Genomic DNA, 23,247 nt, shown 5'->3' with positions numbered 1-23,247 from the left:
AGGAATATTAAAAAGATATAAAGATAAAAACGCTGTGCTCACAGTGCCTTAAAAACCTCCACACCTTTTGAACTTTTTTTTTTTTTTTTTTTTTTTTTACATTTTGTCATGCTAAAGCAAACACTGACTGTTTATGATTGTGGATAGGCCAGTGCAGACAAGAGGCAGGTAGGATAAATCTTCAATTGATATCTAATTAAAAAGAAGTAGATCAACAACGAAGATGTTCAACAAGAAACAAACAAATGGGGGAAAAAAAAGAACTAAACGGATCAAGGGCCTGGCAGGGAAAACCTGTGAGAAAATTCAAAGAGCAAAGCTGGGGACAAACGGAGGGAAGTGACAAAGAGGGAGTGAAAACTGGTTCCCTGTATACTGGAGTGGTGATTACTGCATGCAGAACAGAAAACTGAGAAGAGTAAACAACAACGGAAAGTAAGCAGCTGAAGGGGACTGAAGGAAAAAAAAATATTGAAAGAAATGACTGATAACAGCCGAAGGGAAACAATAGGCAAAAAGAGGATGGCCAAACGCAACAGTGGATTGAAATACAAAACCAGAAGTGACAAAAAACAAGAAGACATGGAAACACACCCAACAGGTCAGGGATAAAGTTGTGGAGTTTTAGTGAGGAAGGTTGGGTTATCCAACAATACCTCAAGCTCTGGACATCTCACCAAGCGCTCTACAAAACAACATTATCCAAAACAGTGATTTGGCACCGCTGCAGAGCTACTGGGCATCCCGCTAACATTCATGTTCTGATTCATGTTCTCCTTGTGGAACAGACCGCAAGGAGAACATGAATCAGAGAAGCAGTCGAGAGGCTTAAGGTAGCTCTGGAGAAACTACAGAGATCCATGGCTCAGGAGGGAGAATCTGTTCAGCTATTAGTCATGCCCTCCACAAATATGGTCTCTATGGAGGAGGGGCGAGAAAAAAAAGCCAACGTAGAAAAAAAAGAAACAAGTCCTGTTTGAAGTTGGCAGAAGCCACGGCAAAGAGGTGGAAAATGGTATCAAAGATGAGACCAGACCGAGCGTTTTGGCCTATATGCAAGACTATTATTTTTAACTAATCCCACAGCGCAACAAGCTGGAGGCAGCATCATGCTGTGGGGAATCCTTTCTTCAGCAAGAATAGGAAGAAGTTAAAAAAAAAACTTTCACAGCAATGCACCACTTTGTGTTGGCTAGTCATTTAAAAGCAATCAAATAAACCTAAATTAATGTAACAAAACGAGAAAATCTACATGAACACTTTTTCAATGCAATGTGCATTTCACACACACAAGAAAAGAAACATTTATCATGGGTCTCCAACGGCAAAAACCGAACATCCAATCTGGACAGTTGGGAGACAAAAGGAAGGAAGCGGAGGATTACTGAGGTATGTCTTCACTGTATTTAACACGGCTCAAAGTGGAGTTTTTGTTGCTTTGTTGTGTTAACCTGTCCTCTATGACAGACTGCCCCCATGCACTCCACTTTAAGACATTTTTACCTCCTCCTTTTTCTTCTTTTTTTTTATTTTTTTTGATATTGTCACACTCAATCTACCTTTGCCCTGACAGACAAATGAAAGACCTTTCCATGGCTGGCAGCTCATTTCACTGGCAGGTGGCAAACAATTAGACACAGCAAATGGAAGCAGGAGGGGGGGAGTGACATGAGAAGCATTAGACAAAGTTGTAAATGCGGTCAGGAGGTTTTGTGTGAAAGCATTTCAAAAATAATACACTTTGCTGCTGCGACTAATTTCAGGCTGCCAGCTCCCATTATGGATGTGAGCGTTGAGGACGATGGCTGGCCATAGTGTGGTCTGTGGCCGCTTCTGTTCAATCTGTCATCAACACCCAGGAGACCCCTACCCTGTCAGCCGTCCTTTCTACACATACTCCTCCATGTCCCCCACCCCACCCCTATTCATCAGGCTCACCTTAGCCAAGCTCAGCAATAGAATACATTAGGGAGAGAGAAGACTCCATTGTGGTCCTTGTTTCAGCTTTGTTTCATACCCTTCGAAGGGTATGTACGTACCGAATTTGTCATAAACCATCTCAAAGCAGTGGTTAGAAATGCTGTGCTGGTGCAAAAGTAGCTCCAGAAATATCAGCCAGGAGGAATCGAGGATCAGGATGGGGCGCTTAAGCTTGAAATCCCTGCAGCAGCAGGTTTGTAAACACTCAGATCCAGACAGATTACTGTGCGGTTCCATCTAATCCAGGAATGTAAATAAACCAAAACAGTGCGGCCGTTCTTGAGACACCATTTCAAACACGCACACAAAAAAAATTCCTGTCAAAGAGAAAGAGCACGAAACAAGTGGGCTGGTATAAATAATGTGTCCCAGTCACCTTAGAAACCATTACTGCTATCCTGCATATCTGAGATAATCCTGATGGATTAAGATAACCATTCTACGGTACCTTGAGGGACCACATGCATCCTTCTGGATATTCAGATTTCCTAGATTTGTTCTTTAAAAGGCCAGCGTCCTGCAGGTTTGAGCGCCTTCCCTGGTTCAGGACGCTTAGTCAGAGAAATAGTTCACCACCAGGCCTCTACAGAACTTGATGATTTGCTAAGAAGGTTATTAGGCCATGTGATGCAGCTGTGTTGGAGCGGGGACACATGAAACATGATGCAGGAAGCTAGTCTGTGTGAGTTGGACACCGCTGCTTTAAACATATGAACACCAGACGCTTTCATTTTCTTTCTGTCTCGGTCAAAGGTCAGTTTTAGATCTGGGAAAAAAAAAAAGGTGTTTTATCCAGCAACAGTCATCAATAATGTAATGAAAATGTCAGAGTCCTAAGCAAATACTAAAAGTTAAAGCTTTATATGAACACGGCAATTTTGATTGCTAAAAAAAAAAAAGCTTTGCTGTATCTGATTATCGATGCAAAAATGTATCTGGAGAACAATCCTTGAATTAAGGGATACCCAATGAAAGCCTGAGCATTAAATTAGAGTCCAAAAAAGTTAATATGTAACTACAGAGTGATTGAAGGGGGCCTAGTGGTTAGAGCAGTGCGCTTGCACTCTGAAAGGGTTGCGAGTTCCCGGTTCGATCCCCGCAGACTGCCATTATAGGTCCCTGAGCAAGACCCTTAACCTCAGATTGCTCCCCGGGTGCTGTGATAGCTGCCCACTGCTCCCTAAGGGATGGGTTAAATGCAGAAGACTAATTTCATTGGAATGTACAATTGCAATGGCAAATAAAGATTTTTTTCTTTCTTCTTCTTCTTCTTTCAAGACTATATATGGCATTGTAATTAATTAACATCTGTTCTTAGAGATTCAGTTCAGTATGTGATACCAAAAAATAAAATAAAATAAAATCCTGGTTGTAACCTCACCTGAAATTAGTCCATTAAGACACACCTGCAGTAATGATCTGTGGGAGTTATTTCATTTTAAGATCATTAGATGTTACCAACTGACTTAACATCTCACCTGTCAAAGGACTGAAACTGCATCGGCAGCACAGCCTGGGCCTTGGCAGCAGAGTCTGGGAAGGACACTGGCTCAAGCCCAGCCTCCACACCCTCCAGCGGGGCAGCAACCAAGCTCTTCAAAATCTCCTTGACATTAATGCCCTTCTTGGACTGACTAATGCTGATGACGGAGGAGGACGATCGGAGCATCTCGGCATTAGGGGATGGAGACAGGGTCTCCTGGGACTTCTTTACCTCCGAGGAAAGTGTGGATATGAGCTCACTCGCGGCACTAGCTCCTCCCACTTTGTGATCCAGGTCAGAGCCATTAAGGATGCTGGCTACCTGCTCATCTCCAATCCCAGAGTCTGTGTGGGGCAAAGAGCGTTCTATGTGGAGGTCTTCAGATGGCAAAAATATCTCCTCGCTGCTTGGAAATGATAGTGGTGTTTCTGTAGAAGAGGGTCACAAAACAGGGAGAGTCAGGCAATGATATATATATAAAGAAATATGTATATACCTGTCAAAAAGTGTTGGCATGCTTACATACATACAGTGTAGTAGATTTGCAAATATAGAACAACCTAACAGTGACATAGAGTGCCTTCCAAAGGGTATTGCTGACCTTTTTTCCAATTTTGCAACCTTACAACCACAAGCACTGCATTATTTTATGTGATACACCATTGGAACGGTGTTAATGAAAGCATCTTCATATGTTTGAATGGCCCAGGTCTGAATTTAACTTTTTCACATATTTGCTTCTGGAAAATCGTTTCTAGAATATTGACAGATGATCATTGTGTCCTTTAACAAAATTGTGAGAAAAACAAAACAATGTTCTAAAAATTGATGGTGATGATGGTAAAAATGGAATCGATGAGGATTGCAAATCCCCAAACAGGATCAAAAACTGATTCTGATTATTAGTTTTGCTATTTGAACCCTTTCCCCCCCCCCCCAAAAAAAAATGTGTTGGGTCCACAAGACCTTCAGTAAAAATAAATACATTTCCACATATTTTTAACTGTTTAGCAGTGCCACCGCACCATCACCTAGCTTCTGTAGCCGTTTTGATAGTGAGTACATTTTGAAGCCGATTGTAAGTTTGTGGTTGAAATGTGATAAAATGTGCAAAGGTTCAACAGATATCCATACTTTTGCAAGATGCTGTACTATAGAGTAAAAAAAAAAGAGATAAAGCTGAATTCAGAAACACATAAAATGATATTAATAAAAAAAAAAAAAATCCATATGAGAGCTAGCTTTGGATTCACAGTCAAAGAGTAAATATTTCATATGTAAAGTAAGCCACATGCCGAGGGAGCCTCTATGATTTCTTTCTGGAGGCTCTGATTTTCCTGCGAGATTAACTCGCCGTTTTTCTCCCTCTCTGTTAATAAAACATGAATTCTTTTCTTCAGCTTCTTTCTGTCTACAGACATATATATGCATCCGCTTTGATGACGAACTGGTAAAGTAAGTTTTTTTCTCTGTCATCCTACACTATAACGTACTGTGCACGGGAAAACTTTTTAGCACGTTTCTACAGAGAGGAAAAAAACATAATGGGAAGCTAAGAATCTTTATCTAGTTCTATTATTTTTGGAGAGTTTCAGAAGCTCCTTTTTATTTGTTTGTAGTTTATCCTGACCCAGTAGTTACCACAATGGAAGGCGGCTATATTAATATTCATCACATGCTCCCTAACGCGGTCAGCAGGGCCTGATTTAGCCTGCAAGTCAACTGGCTTCCTGGTCCATCAGACAATCGTCTGCCACATGCCGTCTGGAAAATTCCCCTATTTTCTGGTGAAATTTATGAAGGCGGCAGTGTGCCTTTCTCCTCCCAGCAACCTCTATGATCCCATTCTCCTCTGGTGGATTGCTTGCCTAATGGGCACTGACAGATGGGGCTGAAAATAGCAAGCCTGGCTCCACTGCCCCAAAAAACCCACAGCTTTCTCATCTCTTGGATTCTCGCTGCTCATCTTCTTTGCATGGTCCCAGCTCTTTAAATTACACTTACATATTCCCTTTGGCCGCGCACCTTCACTTCTATTTCCTTTTATTCACTTCCCCTCTTATCTGAATGAAAGCTGATAAAGTACGTTCACTCGCACGTTCCCCAGAACCGATTGGCACTGCCGCAGACGCCGTGTTAAACCTTTGAGAGCGGCCAATCATGTGACTTCGTGTATGATTCTTGACTCGGGGCACTCTCTACCTTTTGTATTTTAGAGTGGACGCTGATGCCTGTTCAGGCTTCTGACTTCAATCTTGAGCCCAAGTCTGTTTGCTTCCACGCTGAATTTCGTGCAGCGCAATTAGCAGAACTCATGAATAAATCACACTGAGACGGTGGAACACAGGCAGGGTATCCCTGTTGTTAAGTAAACGAGCACTCAGCTCCTACACGCTGGCAACGGAACAAGAGAAAAGGCTGCGGACACTTAGCGTTTTTTTTTTTTTTTTTTTTCCATCAGACACAGTCACTTCAAAGATGAGTAAAATAATGGGCGTAAGAGAAGAAAGTACCTTTGCTCGTCTGTGAACCGATCTCCTGACGTACGCTGCGGCCTAACTGGCAGCTTATCTTGCCAGGCTCACACTGAGGCTCAAGGATGTCGCGGTATTTGGAAACCATGAGCACAGAGATGAAGTACACTACAGCCAAAGCCAAGAACTGGGCTTGTTTGCTGTCATCCTGTGGGAAGAAGTCACAACTATTATGTAAGGAAGCAAAAAGTAAAAGGTAAATATTAGGGGGCCTTTCACACAACAATCGCATAGAGCTGTACAGAAAACCAATGAAACAGCAATAAAGAAATACTAATAAAATTAAGATAAAATCACAAGAAAATCACAAGACAAAGAAAGATTCAACAAAAGGCCTATAAAAGAGTAAACTAAACATAGCAGTAGAGGTAGACTAAACAAAAGATTGTGTCTAACATTTCCCCGTTTAATGAAGATTGTAGCACCGAAAGCATCAGTTTACTAGAATGTGGAGGTATTTAGCATAGAATCAGTGGGTGACCAGACGATTTTCAGCTTTATCGACTGACTAATCAAAACAAATCCTAAGCGTTTTGTGATCAGTGAGCTATCACACTAAGAAGTACCAGGCAATGTTGTAAACAGCACACCTTAGTGTTGATGCTGTACCTAAATTAGCCATTTATAATAACGATAAGCTGTCTAACCTGAAAACAAAGGAAGCACAAAAGATTTAAGAAGCTGTTTAAAAGGAAACTATTTTCTACACGTTCAGGAGTGTCTGTTTTATTTCTGCAATGAAAGAGCGTAAAAAAGCGGGGCTGTGAAGTTAGAAACTTTGTCACAATATTAAGTGGGTATTCCTACTATTCCTTTGAAGAACAAGGGTACAGCAACAAATGTGGATTTATTTTTTGTCTGGTCACCCTTTTAGACCAGAAGCAGATGTTGTCTTTGTATAGTCTGGTCTTAAAACTTTTATGAATAATTAATTGGCAACAAATTAAATAAAATGTGTTTTTTCTTAGCATGGTTCTTATTTTCTATAAGATTTTCTTATTTTCTATAATATTTTCTATGTGTTGGACCAGGGAAACCTCTAAAAGCTGCGGGATCCTGGCCCTTTGTGAACTGGAGTTTGACATTCCTGGCCTCTAACGAGAAACCGCAATGTGCTGCCGGTATCGTCGGCTCAAATGCTTACAATAAACAGAGAGCGGTAATGGGTCACAACACTGACCAGGGCCTTTCTAAAGCTTATCTTCACCATCTGTCTTTGTGACAAACTCTTGCATGTCTCCTGAAAAAGTCACAGACCAGGGGTGTCCTGCATGCTTTTGATTCGTTTCTCTGCTCCGACACACATTAGCTGCCTGCTAATGACCCGTTTATTTGATTTAGGTGTGTTGAGCCAAAACTTGCAGGCTTACGGCCCTTGACTTTGGACACCACCGGGATAGTGGGATCAGCTCACCACATCACGAAACACAACAGCTCGCAGTCGATTGATGTCCACGTCCTGCAGTAGTCGATCAGGGTCGATGATTGGAGACAGGGTGGTAGGGCCGGCCTCCCCTGGTGTCTAAAACAAAGGAATTATCCAAGCTCTTTTTAGAATTAGGGTTTTAAAGAAAAAAAAAAAAAACACATGTCAACATTAATGCATCAAATAAAACAAATTAGCTAGCAAGGTAAATTGTTCAAATGGACATGGTGGGATGTTTAACTACGAGCTGGGATGGCAAAACTTTTGATTTGTAAGATGGGAAACATCTCATCGTATCATACCTTGCAGGCCGCAGCATTTTGCAGGATTTCCTGAGTCCTGTTGTTGTGTCTCTGCCTAAACTCGAGACAGTTCCTTACAGCCACGCAACACACTGTGCACAAAGACACATCGGGCACGCCAGCGAGTCTTGTATCAGAATCAAAGGAAGATTAAATGTTGATAACATGCATGACCTCTTTAAACCTAATCAGTTATCTCTGATGGCTATTTGTTCCAGGCCGACGGGGAAGGGAGCAAAAGGAAAATCTGCAGCCAGACTGATTTCACACTAAAGCAGTGATGAGAAATTGTACGTTTGGGAAAAGGACATTGAGGTCTGGACGCCATTTGCCATCTCGCAAGCTTGCGCGAGCTGGAGTTGACAATCAAGCAAATGCAAACTTAGAAACCCACAAACCCAGAGGCACAAACAAACAAGGATAAAGACAAATCTCCATCGCAACAGCTGACGCTAGGAATATTTTATGCTCAACAGAGCAGTTATTTGTTTTTGTTCAAGTATAAATCACCATTGCTTGATTCTATTCACTGAGAAACAGACCGACAGAAAGGCAGAGGAAACCTCAGATTCCCACATTTATCAGAAACACGAAACACATTTGCATATAGTGCAGGGCGGCACTGCGAATCACTCACTCTGCTCTTTGTGAGTCTTAAAAATAAAGGCTGCAAAGGAACCCTTTGCATTTTATAATTTACAACAAAATTACCAAAGGACCCCTAAATTAATTAGCTCTGCTGATCAAACGGGGGATTTCAAGGGATTAGAGGAATTAATATTATGTGAGGCAAACACTATTGTAGTATCTTCCGACTCAATTCAATTTCTGTTATACATGCATGAATTAATGATGCTGTAATTCTTCATTACCCCCTTTGCACAGGCTGACATTGAGTCAGCGGGAAACAGTCTTAGACAAACAGATCCTACCCAGTCGGAGGCACTGGCGCATCAAACCACCAGAGGACATGTTCTTCTCAGCCTCGATCTCGCTGAAGTTCAGGGAGCTCGAAAAGACCAAGACGTCCACCATAACCATGAGGCGGCACAGGAAAGTGATGGCCGTTTCTGAGGACATGCCCTGCGTCGCCTCGATGTTCTCCAACTCCGTCTTGAAAAAGTAAATCAGAGGGTTGTAAATGTAAAAAAAAAAAAAAAAAAAAAAAAAAAAAAAAAAAAAAAAAAAAAAAAAAATGTATCCGTTTTCAGCCGAAACACTTCAATTCCTCATGCTAACAAAAGCATGCCAGTTAGTACAGAAACATTTACGACTGGAACACAGCGGCAAGTCAAGGCATAGCAAATTAGGAACGGTGAAGACAATTTACCACAATTTGAATAGTGTATCTGATAAACAGACATATCATTCCAAATATGACATTTCAGAAAGCAGAGGTACTGACCTTGACAGTCTAGTTATGTGCAAAAACAAGATAAAGATGGTTAAAATACATTTTGCCTCAAACCACTCATCACAATTTATGAAAATAGGATGTAAGAAAAACACAAATGACCAAAATTCTCAAGAGCAAAATATTACTGTACCAAACAAGTGTATTTACAATTAACTGCTTCAAAATCAGGATGATCACAGGTCAGCAACAAATATCAGTTTACATACTGGAGAGTCTCAACAGACAATGTCATCAAGAGGTGACTTTAGTAATTAAAACAGCCAAATCCGTATCTCACATCTAGATTCATTACTCAAAGAGGGATTTTTTTTTTTCAAATGTTATTTTGTTGCATTGTGATGATCAGAGCTTACAGCTGATGAAAACCCAAAAATAGATTTTCAATACAGATATATTATCGTTCGACATTCACTGAAACCCTCCACAAGGAGGGCAAGCTACAAAGGGTCATTACTAAAGAAGCTGACTGCTCATAAATTGCTGTATCCAGGCATATAATTAGGATATTTATAGTGGGAGGAAAGTTCCGGTTAAAAATATATGCACAGGCAGCAGTGATTAGGCGGCTAGAGTCAGCTCTGACAAAGCCAGCACACAGAGAGCATAGAGATACCCTGGACACGGGCTACAGCCGCAACATTCCTTGGGTTAAGCCACTCCTGAACCAGAGGCAGCAAACGAAGAGTCGTGTTTGGGGTAAGGACAAGCTGACAAACCTTATTGGGATTCTGATATTATATTCCTGAAGGACTTGGCACCTGCTGCCAATGGGAATAATACTTTGTTTGATGACCATTGTATCAGTGTGCTTTGATGGGTCAGAAAAATTGTCTGATCTAAACCACATACAGAATCTAAGGGGTATTGTAAAGAGGAAGAAGATAAACACCAGGCCAACAATGCTAACAAGCCAAAGGCTTGTTAGCATTAGCATTAGTGCAACCTGGGTTTCCTAAATACCTCAGAAAAGCCTAAGGCTGACCGCCTCAATACCGGGCTGCACTGGTGCAGTAATTAATGCATAAAGAGCCCCTGTATTAAAACTTAATCTTTGGCATAATTCAAAAAAATTTTTTCTTTCATCAACTTCAAGCTACAATCATCTAAAATAACACCTACCAAAAACTTTACATATGTCGCTTTGTGTAATATGCTGATATACAAATTACACTTTCTATCTAATGGAATAGCTGGAATACTTTAACTGTTTGATCATTTTTCACCCGTTTAACTTCCAAATGCATAACATGGTATCGCTGTAAATGCAAGTCTAGAGCAAGCAGTTGCACTTAATATCCACTAGATGGCACTATTCCCTTTTGCTAGAGTCCGACGGAAGCACTTACAGAAGGAGAGGTGGCCGCTGAAAGAAGGGGCAAGATCCCTCCACAGGCGATGATTATGTTGTCTACCATTTGGGAGATGAGATGGATGGTGTTGTGGACGAAAATTATGTTTTCATTACTGTTAACAAAGTCCATGACAGATTTGGTGCAGTGGCTGCAGAGAAATGTGGGAACAAGGTTATTGTTATGGGAATAACAGGTTTACCCCCCAAAGGCATTTATTTATTTTTGCATATGCAGTATTTAGCCCGACCCATTCTTATTCTGGCACCAATCTGTTCAATCTCGACCCTTCCTTGCAAAAAAAAAAGTTACAGAACTGCCTCTCCATCCCTCCTTCTCTATCCCAAAAGGTTCACATCATACACTTAACACACCTTCTCCAGGCATGGACGTCACTCTCCAGAGCAAAGAGCAGGTCGGTGAGAAGTCTCTGGTGCATGGGGGACCATTTGAACTCCGGAATGCGGAACATTGTAGTGCGAGGGCCTGGGCTGAACTGATGGCGCTGTTCCTCTGTCATTGGGACGGCCCTAAAGCCAAGGTCCACACGTATGTCCTTCTCCACCTGAGGGACTGGCCGTCCATGCGCACTCTGATGGGAGAGCAATGTATCACTAAAACATATACAGCCTATAAGGCATATGCACTTAATGCTTGCTACAGTAGAATGTGGAGGATGGGTGGCAATCCAATAGCTGTGATCAGCAGGACAATGATGACAAAATAAAATACAAATATAAATGGATTTATAATTAGAAAAAAAAAAAACTTGAAGGCTAAAAGTATTTAGTGATGTAAACTCTTTCTGCCTGCTGGTACAAAAACAGTATAATTTATGCTCAATAAGACTTAATATGAATGAGTCAGCAGGGTGCAGCATAAAGCCTGTACAGAAATCAGGCAAAAATAATGAATTCAATGTAAGCAATTATGTAACCGCAGAAGGGAAACTGAACTTAAAAGTGCAAGCTGCATCTTGCTGACCCACTGTCAGTGACTCAGTCTAGGGAAAAAAAAAAGAGCCGACCCTCTGAAAAGCAGCACAGGAGAGGGAAGCAATGAGCAAGTCCCAGGCGACTGCTGGAGAATAACCCTTTGTCTTTTCCTCCCCTCATATTGGCTCAGTCAACTATTCGAGCAACCTAGTTTGCTGAGTCTCAAAGGGATGATGCCTGGTGTGCACCAGGCCTTCCTGTCCCCATTACATCCACAGCGCAGCGAGAAACTGATCTCTGTGGCTCTGGTAATTCAGAACAGTGCACTGAAGGCCAACCAGAGCAACAACCTCAGGCTCCGGCTCAACATCCTCTTTGAGAATATCTGGCCGTTAAAACAAACAGCGATTTCTGGCTTTTCTTTACAAACATTTACTTTATGAATTAAAAAAAAGGCCTTAATGTGAATCACTGAACAATAGTTGAGATACTCCTGCTTCTGAGAACTGCTTCGCATCTTTTGACATCTATGGACAGGTATTCCAGCACAGAACGGTTGGACTACATCCCACAATTCCCCTACATTTCCTAGTTTTTGCTTTGGAAACATCGTGCTTGATGGTGCACTGCAGGCTTTTGGGAACTGCAGTTGGAAAGGTGACTACACAACCGTATACTTGTCGGGTCTGGTCGTGCGGCTCACTTATTGTTGTGTTTGGGGTTGTTGTCCTGTTGAAGTATCCATTTCAAACACATGTCCTCTTTGGCATGAGGTAGCATGACCTCTCCAAGTATTTTGATGTATTAGAATTAGTCCATGATCCCTGGCAAAGGATCTATTAGACAACACCGCATGAGAAATGTCACCTTAGCGTGATGCCTGAGCCTCGGCGCTTCACTGTGTGCTGTGGGTTAATTTCAGTGGTCGGGCTGTTATCTCAAAAACTATCCGGATCCAAAAAGAACAATTTATCATCAGTCTATCAAATGTTACGCCATTTGTCCTTAGGCATATCGATATGTTCCAAACCGTAACCTTTTCAACAACACATTTCTTCAAATGTAGGAGTTTGCAGGGGGCTCAGGCCTATGCAGGAGCAGATTTATTTTTTTATTTTTTTTAAGAACGAAGTTCTTGCTAGACAAATGCAGAACTTCTTTGAACATCCTTTCAACTGCAATATTTCTAAGTATAGTAAGAACACCTGCTTAAAATCTTTGACCAATTGCCCATTAGTGGTTAGACACCATACAAGTAAAGGTTATTTGAATGTGTGTCAAGAACAAGCTGCAGGAACACCCTAAAAAAGGACTGCATGAACAGAATGATGTTTTGTGTGTTGTGGTCCTGTAAGAAAGAACATAATATGTTGCTTCGCACAGAGTATGAATATGCATTTATTGTAGGTACTATTTATTCTGTTCAGTTCAGTTCCTTTATTGTCCCCCCCGTGGGAGAAAGTTGTCTTGCAACTGGGCATTCTCATACACGCGTACATGCACACAGCACAACACAGATTTGCAACATCATAAACAAAAACTTGTAAGAACGAATAAAAACTCCATCAAAAGAAATCTAAATAGAAAATTCTAAAAATGACTCAGGCTTAGAGGCCTGTTGGTTTTTATCCTAGGAAGCCTAAACCTCCACCCAGATAGGAGAAGCTGGAACTCCCCATTGGTCGGGAAACTGTAAAATCAACTTAGACTACATTCACACTGCAGGTATTGGTGCTCAATTCCGATTTTTTGCCGAAATTGGACCGGACTATTAAATGCGACCACCGTCCGACTTCTGTCTGAACGGTTCAACACTGCAAAGCGACCCGCACGCGCGGATAACAGAAGCAGACGCCACAGAGCGGCACACTGTTTACGGAAGGAATGGTGAATGTAATTGTTTCTAGAAGTGTTCAATAAAGTTTTGTTTTAAAAAAAACAACTTTGAAAAGAAAAGAAAAACGCGGATACTGGCCGCCGGCATCTCTCCTCTCTATTATTAGAAAGCTGTTGAGCAATGAGAGCCGCCGCTATTAAGACCAAATCACAGCAAGACGAAGTAAGGTATGAAGAAAGCAGCAGAGCTATTATAAATTGTCTTTTATGGAGCGCTAACCGCTCCTACTGTGTGTGGATGTGGGAGACAGGAGAGGAACGTGAAAGACGGATAAAATGCGACATGACCGTTCAGACAGCGGACGCTTTGAAAAATACGTATTCGACTTTCTACCACATATGGAAGTGGCACAGAGCGGATATTTGGGGGGGTCAAAAGATCGGAATTGGGCCGTTCACACTGCCAGGAAAAAGATGGATTTTGGTTGCATTTCCCTGCAGTGTGAACGTGGCCTTTGTTCTCTGAGTGGTACGACAAATAGAAATGTCATTCAGAAGAGGTTGGGCAACACCGGTGATCTTATTTTGCTGCCTTAACGATTTTCTTTAGTCTGTTTTTATTTTGAATACTCTTCTCCATTCAAAAAGTAATTTTGTATTTCTTTGAATGTCTTTGATTATTTGGTGTCTGTTTTAAGTCGTTTAAGATCACTTTAGCGGAGCCGCCTATTGTCTTGTGCACTTTTTATGTTTTCCCCCTCTCCAATCAATTGTTATAGTGGCATTTATTTGACAGTAAGCTGACGGGAGATGTGGTTGAGAGAGAAGGGAAAGACATGCGGCAAATGTCCAAGGGCCGGGACTCAAACCCAGGACGGCTGCATTGAGGACCTAAGGCCTCCGAACCAGCGGCACCATCGCTCCCACTTCCCATCCATCCATCCATCCATCCATCCATCCATCCATCCATCCATCCATCCATTTTCTAACACGCCTATCCCATGTAGGGTCGCGAGGGGTGCTGGTGCCTATCTCCATCTGTCAATGGACAAGAGGCAGGGTACACCCTGGACAGGTCGCCAGTCTATCGCAGTCCCACCTCCTAATTATTTTAAATAAAAAAAAGCTGTTCCTTTGAATTTACCTGCTTTACTCATATTTTAGAGCGGATTCCACTATAATCAGACTTTACAGCATTCAGCTCTTCAGAAAGGATCACCTCTTTGACACCTGTTTTTTTTTTTTTTTCACAGAATGAATTCCATCTTCGATCAATCTCCACACTTCCTTTATTTTGCACATACTTCTTTCAAAGCATCCTGACTGTTCGGTCTGTTGGGTTTTTTATTTATGTTTTTTTACACTTATTTCCCATGTTGAAATATAATTTACACAGAAAAGTACTAGATCTTTTTGGTAATGTTCAGCAGCTATCATTTAGAAAAACAAATTGTATCATATTAGATATTATAAGACAACAGATTACGTGTGACATAGATACATGAGACTAACCTGTGTGGTGGCTGTAGTCTGAATCTTTTTCACCTCCTTGTCTTTGCCATCATCCGACCTTGCAGTCTCAGAAGTGCTCCTTCTCGTCTCTGCTGCACTATCGGTCTTACAAGCCGAGGATTCCCCTTCAAATGCTGCTGTACCGTCAGAGGTCTGCGGGATTTCGGAAGAACCCTCCGTTTCCAAGCTCATGCTTTCAAGCACTGTTTTTAGCTCAAACTCATCCTTCTCCAAGATGCTGGGTAAGGAGCTGCCTGTCATGTGAGCCAGAAGGCCAATTTCATCCCTGGATCCACCGTGATCGGAACGCTCCGGACTCGGTGGGACCAGAGGCTCAGCTGGACTCAGCTCGGGTAGGAGATTGTCTTCTATGGCGCCTGTCATCTTGCCGAACAGGAAGTTTTTACAGAGAGGGACGCTGTCCTTCTCATCGTCCAGCGTAATAAGAGGGGCAGCGTTTTCATCATCCGCGCTGTCCTTCGGCAACAACATACCGCTGACATTATTTTCGAGCTTCTTCACGGTAGCACAGTAAACGTTATCCAGCAGAGAATCTACCACAACCAGAGGCCCATTCTCCGATACTCCCAGCGTTTCAGAAGACAGCTCAATATCATCCATCTTCACCTCTGTAGCTTCCACCTTTTCAGCTTTGATGTCCACCAGAAGGTCATGAACTTCTACTCTGACACCATCCAACGCGTCTCCGGCTCCCCTGAAGTCTTCCTCGGCCCCCTTCCCTTCGGTCAGCAGGTTGTGCGAGTCAGCACTCTCATAGTCCGCCTCGCTTTCGGGGGTCTGGGAATTGTCGTCGATTTCCCCGATCCCGATCACACCTTTGATGCTCGAGGCCTGGGCAGACAGACCACAGATGGTGCTGACCAAACCCTTCTTCCCTTTCTTGATATTCTCCTCCTCCTGACGCTGATACTCTTCATACATCTTTGCCAAATATTCTTTGTGTGCCTCATATGTCACCTATAGAGAAAATGAAAGGAAATTGATTCACAGCGTGAGGCAATCTGCGCGTTCCATTATTTGATCGATTTGCTTAAAAGTCTGTCTCAGCAGCAGAGGTCAGTGTTTCTCTCTTCTGGGCTGTACCCACCTTGGAGTGAGCTATAGAGAGAGTGTCCACCCACACACGCCATCCTCCCCATTCATACTTGATGGCATGATAGAGCAGAATACGGAATATGTTGTACACCATCTCAGTCATTTTCTGCTCTTCTGGGTTTTTGGGGTTGATGTAGCCGAGAGAAAACATCCAGTCTTGCCATACCGAGCACTGCAAAAGACACCTGTAAAATCCAAACCGTGAAGGAATCTGCCTCATGTGAACTGGACGACACGTTAACAGGTTTACAGATGTGGACATACTACGGCAAGGATAAGGGTATACTTTCTACAATCCTCTTCTGCTAGGAGGACAGCAGCTACCCTCCGTGTTGTGCACGACTGAGCTCAAATGAAGGCGCTCATGAGTGGAGCTCACAGGTTGCAGTTTTGAACTGAACAATCATGTTCTTTTAATTGGGAAACATCAGGGGAATGCAGCTCGTTTGGATGTGATGCCAACAAACTTGTCTGCATCTGTATGTGAGAAATGCACTTCTCGCCCCGACGTGATTTTAGACTGTTTAAATTTCATGGTTTCATTTTGTTGTTTAGAAATGCAGTAATGTTACGCCAAGAATGCCATTTTAGATAGATATTATTACATAAAATTGGCTGTGAACGATAACAAAATAAACATGGGGATATTTAGTCCTTTCCTAACTATTGCCTCTAATGTCTGAGTGGGATTTCCGCCAGGTCAGGGACTGTGTTATGTTAACTTCAAAGTATTTGCTGCCAAGTCAAAAAGAATTGTGATACATTTGATCAGCCATGCTCCAGTGTAAAGATCGTTGTCACTTTGACTGCAGCTGACCAGAAACCTGCACCACAACTGAGAGAAGACGTTCAGTTAATTCCCAAACCCCCAAAATGTCAGTGTCTAATTCCTTATTACAGCAGCACCATGAGCTTCACACCTTCAACATCTTAATATCAGATATTTTCAGGTTGAAGGTGTGATCCCTTATGTCTTTCAATAATGCAGTAACTGAAAGTTCTTTGACGTTGCAGATTACCGTATTTGTCGGACTATAAGGCACACTAAAAATCAAATTTTCTCAAACATTTATGGTGTGCCTTATAATTCGGTGTGCCTTGTATATGAATACCATTGGGCTTACTGACCGTTTTTATGTGCTATATAATGCGCTAAAAAATCTGTTAAAATGTGTAGTACGACTTTGTAAAGGCCCCCACATACTCGGGCAAAGTTTACTCCGTGGAGGTCCACGCCTACTCAAGCTATACTCGAGGTGGACTCTGCGCAGACTCCGTGCATTCAAGTTCATGCAGAGGTAAATTTTTCCGGAGTACGCCAAGCTCACAGCCTTTAGACAGCCTGCGCCTGGAGTATCCACCAGTGTTGTAGTCAAGTCACTATGCCTCGAGTCCGAGTCCAGGTTCGAGTCTCCAGTGTTTAAGTCCGAGTCAAGTCCAAGTCATTAAAAAAAAAATCAGAGTCGAGTCCGAGTCAAGTCCACTACTCAATCTGAGTCGAATCACTATTGATCCAAGTCGAGTCCTTATTGATCAAGTCAAGTCCAAGTTCCGCACTAAAGTAAGCATAGCCTACATGTTTTTAAACAAAACACACTCCACCACATCGCACTAATAATTTAGATCATACACCAAATAATATTCTAATGACATATTAAAATTATAGCCTAATGATATAAAAAAAGTCGAGTCTTTTTCTCAATTTCCGAGTCAGAATGATCTGAATGTAGGAGTCCGAGTCCAAGTTCGAGTCATCAGTGCTCAAGTCCAAGTCAAGTCATGAGTCTCTAAATTTAGCTTATGACTCGGACTCGAGTTCGAGTCTCGGACTAGCAAGTTAATTCAATATAAAAGTTTGGCTTTTTGTTAGAAACAGGGCAGTGTAGCCCGACTACTCTGTCGTCCCGACAAAGACGGATAGAGAGATGTGTACGTGAAGGGGCGGAGTGATATTACACACTTATGAAGAATATTTAATGTGCCTTATAATCCAGTGTGCCTTATGGTCCAAACAATACGGTAATGGAGTAGATACTTCAATATGAATTGTGTTCATTTGCATCTTGTTTCAGTGTTTTCCTTTGCATCCGTTTCCTCTTTTATGGCACACTTTGTTCCCACCTCAATATCTGGACATGTTAAATAATTTTTTTAGTTTTGTTAAAGACTATCTTAAAAGGTTCACAACCAATTAAAAAACAAGTATCTAAAAAGAAAGTACGCTTTGTCATATTTTCACATCGTATATTTCATCACTAAGGGTACTTTCTTCTCTTATAGGCTAATTATATTTAGTTTTCATGGATTCTCTGCCTTTGAATTCCCTTTCATTGATCTGTCAGACATTTAATAAAGTGGGTGAGAAAAATTTGGTCAAAGTCTGCTCACCGTCGGTTGTCTCGACTGCTGCTGAAGAGTTTGATCATGTCTGAGAGGAAGAGCCGCCGCACCTCCATCAGTTCTGTGCTGGGGGCAGAGCTCTTCAGTAAATTTGCAACAACCTTGAGGATCACTGTGAAGGAATGTATTTTGAAAATAACATACTTGGTCAATTTTAGCTATCGACTACCATGGTAAGTAAAAAAAAAAAAAAAAAAAAACGAGCCTACTTGGATTCTGAATCTTGACAGTGGAGTCAGGCTCAGGATGAGGCTTGTGGACTACCTGTGTGCACACCTGCTCTGTCAAAATCTGGAATGAGGAGTAGTGAGAACACTTTCATCACATTTGCATAGGTCATAATGATTGAACGGTTACCTAAAAAAAAAAAAAAAAAAAGGAAGAAATGTCATTACCTCGTAAAGGGTGTTATAGGTTGTAACAGAGACGGTGTTGGTGTGCAACATGAGCCTCTCGCCCAGAAGAGTAAAAAGGCTGTGAGTGTGCATGATTTCCACCTTCCGTCTGTTAACACAGACACACACACACACACACACACACACACACACACACACACACACACACACACACAGAACGGTGAAGTGGTGTGTTTGGAACCTCCTAAGCCACTCAAATCAGTGAGTGCCATCAGCTTGCCTCCCTATGCTCATCCACAGGGAGTCAGGCTCTGGAGACAAGTGTCAGGAAAACTGCCTGCTGTCATAAATTAGGTGAATTTTGTCAGAGGTGTATAGGATAAAGGAAGTTAGCCTGTCACCAGGAGTGGCTCAAGATAGCGAGGCATAGTACAGGTGAATAGGTTCAACAGTGACAAACTGAATAAGAAATGCTGTCAGCCAAAGCTTTTTTGTTCAACTTATTATTTTTTTTTCCACTTCGTAAAGCTTAGAAATTGGGCACTTAGGAAAAGAGTAGCTTTTCTTTCAGCTGCATAAATATGGAGATCTGGTAGAACAGCACAGACTAATGATGTATGGCTTACTGATGAGCTGTATAGTACAAGTCTGTTAAAAGACTGAATACAAAAGAAAAACGTAATAAAATAATAATAATAATCATCTTGATTGGCATTGCAATGTGCATACCAATGAAAGTTGTCCTCTGTTGTTAAATGTCTCCTTAGGGAGCAGTGGGTGGAGAGCATTCTGGGGCTAAGGTTGTTGCTTAGGGACCCAGAATGGGCGTCTGCAAGAGTTGAACCAGGAACCTTGCTGCTCTCTAACCACTGGGCTGTCACACCCCAAAAGAAAAGCTCCGTATGCATTAGACAACATAGACAATGCCAGGCTCTTTCTGACTGAATATATTCCAAATAAACTATTAAGGCCAAAATGAAGCACAGAGAAATATGAAAACTGGATATAGATCATTTAGAAATATTTTCTTAACATTTGTATTGATACTAATGCTTTTGTTCCTCACGTAGGTCTCAAAACAAGTTGGAGCAGACGCTGAGTTTTAAAATGACCTCTCAAGCAATAACCAACCACTGATCAGTTTAACCAGATCCATACAGAAAACAGTATGAATAATGAATTTGTCTGCAAAAACAGCTGGGAAATAAAATACTGAGGGGAAAAAGTTGAGGCCTTCAAGGTTTTTTATTTCTGCCTGTGGTAGTATAGCATGGCCTTACGACTAACCTTATTTTCCATTCAGCATTAACACTCCCTGGCACTCCACTGCTGTGAGCACAGCATCACCACTTATCCTCTCTACACACCCTACAACCTGCATGTAAAACTGTAACCTCTCCAGCTATAAGCATCTTTTCTCATCTCTCATGACTTGATCTGCTGCCATTTTAGGGTTCTATTATTATTTTTTCTCTCCATGGAACAGAATTTTGGAGCTCCTCCAATCACAGGAATCAATGATTTAAGGCATGATGCAAAGACTACAGGCCCGTTTATATAAATCTAGTTTTCAACTAATTCAATCTCGGTTACAAACATGGTTATACATCAGTGACTTGATCTATCACTTATTTATCATCATAACAGTAATATGTCTGATTCACAGCTGATTTAATTGGTTACCTACTTGTGTCCCAGGTGCTTCAGAAAGTATCCGAGTACTTTGAGGGATTGCACACGAATATTTTCACTCTTAGAGGCCAAGAGCTTGTAGACTACCCTGAAATAAACACATGATGCAAATTAGCCACAAAGCTCGGTCTTGAGAGAATTAACTATAGCCCTATTGATGAAGAGGCACTTCACTGGCTGGCTGACAGCCTCTTTCTTTTGGAGTGAATTTGCATAGCATTATATGAAAGTCTGAATAAAATCAGTAGTCTTTTCTTCTTGAATAAACAGGCATTATTGTAATGTATGTACGGCAAATTTTCAGAGAACCTGAGGCAAATGTGATCATCTAATAGTTAAACTAGTGTGTTATACACAATTACTTTTTAATCCTATTATATATTACAGATTTATATTTTTTTGATTTGTTAATTAAACAGACACACAGTAGTGGAATTAAGCGAGGTGCTAATCACCATTTGTGCCTCAGTACTGTGTCTTGCATGCTCCTGAGTTGCTTACCGTATTCCATTTCTCTGGTCAAAAGCAGGAATCATGGAAGCTGGATGCTCCGACATGAGGGCTACCACCAACTGCAGCACATCATGCAGGTTTTCATCCTGTGGGCACAGAATCATAGAAACACACTCTCAAAAAGTAAAAGAAAAAAAAATGAAATAACGAAGAGGGGAACAAAAGACAGCAAGTGCCGTTTAAAAGTGATATTTTTTTTCTATGTAAAGACATTCTCCATGTCTCCAGGAATCACACATGTGCCCGCTGAATCTGCCAATCCACCTGCAGTTGTTTCAGAAGCAACAATCAGTTGCAATACAGGTTTCTTAGGCTTCCCCTTCTGATTCCAGTCCAGCTGGAAGATATATTTATTCTTGTCACCAGTCAGGCAATCGTGCATTTTGTGGCCTGCACTTCACCATCAAGAATACCATCTGGTTCTCAGGGGAGATCTCTACCTTATGGCTTTAGCTCCAGGGGTAGGTGGCAGTTTTCATGTTCTGGGCAGGCAAACGTGTCTTTAATCCCTTTATCAATAGAGGTCCTGGGGATTAAGAAATCCCCTAATCTGTGGAGGTTCAGAAAATAAGGGAATTGCAATTTTATCACTAGTAGTTGCAGAATCCTTGCCCTACAACAGCTAATGGAGAATGGTTGGGCTTGTGCATAGCAGACCTAAATTTGGTTGCTTGTTAAAACAAAGTGCTGATGGAAGAAGAATTCGGAGGAGGATTTGTGACAATCAGGCTAAGGGCTTGAGAGTGGCATAAAATTGCTGAGTGAATTCTCTTGGAGGATTTGAAAAAGACATGTACCTCCTGCATTGTTAGCAAATAGTTGAGGATGCTCTGTAATTCGTCCTCCTTCACACCTCGATCCTAAAAGAAAGCAAAAAGTAACAAAACAACACAATGAATCATTCACAAGGCAAAACATAAAAATAAAATAAACATAAAAAAACATGTAGACTTATAATTTGATAAAAAAAATATTTCAGGTATTGCTTCTGTGAATAAAAACGTATGAACAAATTAAATGCAGGATTGTAGTGAATTCTTACTGTTGTCATTTTTGACAGGGTTGGTAGCTGTTTTTCTTCTCCAGTGACACAATGAAAGTCTTTTAAAATGTATCAGAGTGGAATAAACATCCAAACATATAGATTTATGGGGAAATGATGGCAAAAACATGGCAATTTAAAGTAAAAAAAAAAGCCTAATCAAGTATGATATTTATGGTTCAGTGTCAAAATATTTTTGCTATCGACTAATGGTCTGCTAGAAACCTTCACTGAGATAGATTCATCTAAAAAACAGTCAGCTATAAGAGTGCTTTGAACAGGTCCTAGGTATCGGATCAGTGACCCAGTCACAGGATCTTAAACGGAATCAGACGTTATTGAGAAAAATCCACTCCTAATGCCTGGTGATTGCGTTAGCACCAACCCAAGCAAAACACTTTGGGCTTTGATTGGCCAGTTTTTAAAATCATGGACAGTTGCCTTTTCAACGTCTCATAACTGTATTGTATAGTCTGTGCAAATATCCATTTACTGATCAAATCTAAGTGTTCCTCTTAGAACCTAATTTTTTTCCAACGTTTACTATGAGTGAGAGCAATATAGAAGCTGCAGCGGCTCCCTGTCTGTCATGTGACCCATTCTGCTAGCTGTACTCTCGTATACGCGGACAGCTCCTGCATAACAGACGTTGTTGAGTTAGCTTAACACTAGTCATTAAATTCTATGACTACAAAAAAGCACTTCATTCTGAAACTAGAAAACAACTTTTCTTGTACGTTCTGTCTGCATACATTCAACTCGCACCACATTAAAGCACGTCAAAAACAAAATATGGTAAATCAGAGTAAACATGCTAACAATACCGTACCACTTAAACAAAGTGCTCTGGGTGTAAACATCTTCACTAAGATTGTCTTTATTGAAAACCGTAGCTGTATGTGTTGATGCAAATAGAGCTTCGGAAACAAATGACTCTATGGTGGCACCTTGGGAGAAGAAAATTGCTTTCCGAACCAAGGTAACCTGCACTGAAGGGTAATATCAGCAGCCTGGCCAGCAGATAGACTGAAGAATCCTAAATATCAGTGGTGAGGGAGCAGTACTTCTGTAACATAAGGTATTCTTTTCTGCACAGTAAACATAGAGCCTTTGGAAATATACACTCATTGGCCACGTTTTAAGAAACACTTTGGGCTTCTTTATGCCTTGATAACGGCTTCATGGTGTAGATTCAACTTGTTTGTGGAAAGTTTGGACCATATTGGCACCTAAGAATCAAACATTTGCTGTGGATCATCAGCTGAACATCCAAAATGTAAATATCCTGTATCCCAAAGCTCCTCTTTTGAATTGAGATTTAGTGATTGTGGACGCCGTTGGAAAAACTGTGAAC

At 41.4% G+C, this 23,247-nt stretch overlaps 1 protein-coding gene across 2 annotated transcripts in view; it reads right to left on the bottom strand.

The window, feature by feature from the left end:
• The window catches only part of nbeab (neurobeachin b), a 321,077-nt gene that overhangs the window by 165,475 nt on the left and 132,355 nt on the right, over positions 1–23,247 (bottom strand). The window contains exons 15-30 of one of the 2 annotated variants that reach the window (XM_036149596.1): positions 21,649–21,711; positions 20,840–20,937; positions 20,334–20,426; positions 18,686–18,794; positions 18,500–18,581; positions 18,279–18,402; positions 15,883–16,075; positions 14,775–15,752; positions 10,866–11,083; positions 10,489–10,642; positions 9,131–9,139; positions 8,658–8,838; positions 7,726–7,817; positions 7,412–7,519; positions 5,977–6,145; positions 3,459–3,891 (exon numbers count right to left, since the gene is read on the bottom strand). In XM_036149596.1, coding sequence (XP_036005489.1) covers positions 3,459–3,891; positions 5,977–6,145; positions 7,412–7,519; positions 7,726–7,817; positions 8,658–8,838; positions 9,131–9,139; positions 10,489–10,642; positions 10,866–11,083; positions 14,775–15,752; positions 15,883–16,075; positions 18,279–18,402; positions 18,500–18,581; positions 18,686–18,794; positions 20,334–20,426; positions 20,840–20,937; positions 21,649–21,711 — 3,104 coding nt within the window. The remainder of the gene's footprint in view (positions 1–3,458; positions 3,892–5,976; positions 6,146–7,411; positions 7,520–7,725; positions 7,818–8,657; positions 8,839–9,130; positions 9,140–10,488; positions 10,643–10,865; positions 11,084–14,774; positions 15,753–15,882; positions 16,076–18,278; positions 18,403–18,499; positions 18,582–18,685; positions 18,795–20,333; positions 20,427–20,839; positions 20,938–21,648; positions 21,712–23,247) is intronic. The other variant, XM_036149598.1, reaches the window with a different exon arrangement.

Source organism: Fundulus heteroclitus, chromosome 18, assembly GCF_011125445.2.
Source record: "Fundulus heteroclitus isolate FHET01 chromosome 18, MU-UCD_Fhet_4.1, whole genome shotgun sequence".
Classification (NCBI taxonomy): domain Eukaryota; kingdom Metazoa; phylum Chordata; class Actinopteri; order Cyprinodontiformes; family Fundulidae; genus Fundulus; species Fundulus heteroclitus.
This window is presented reverse-complemented; position numbering and strand designations above follow the sequence as displayed.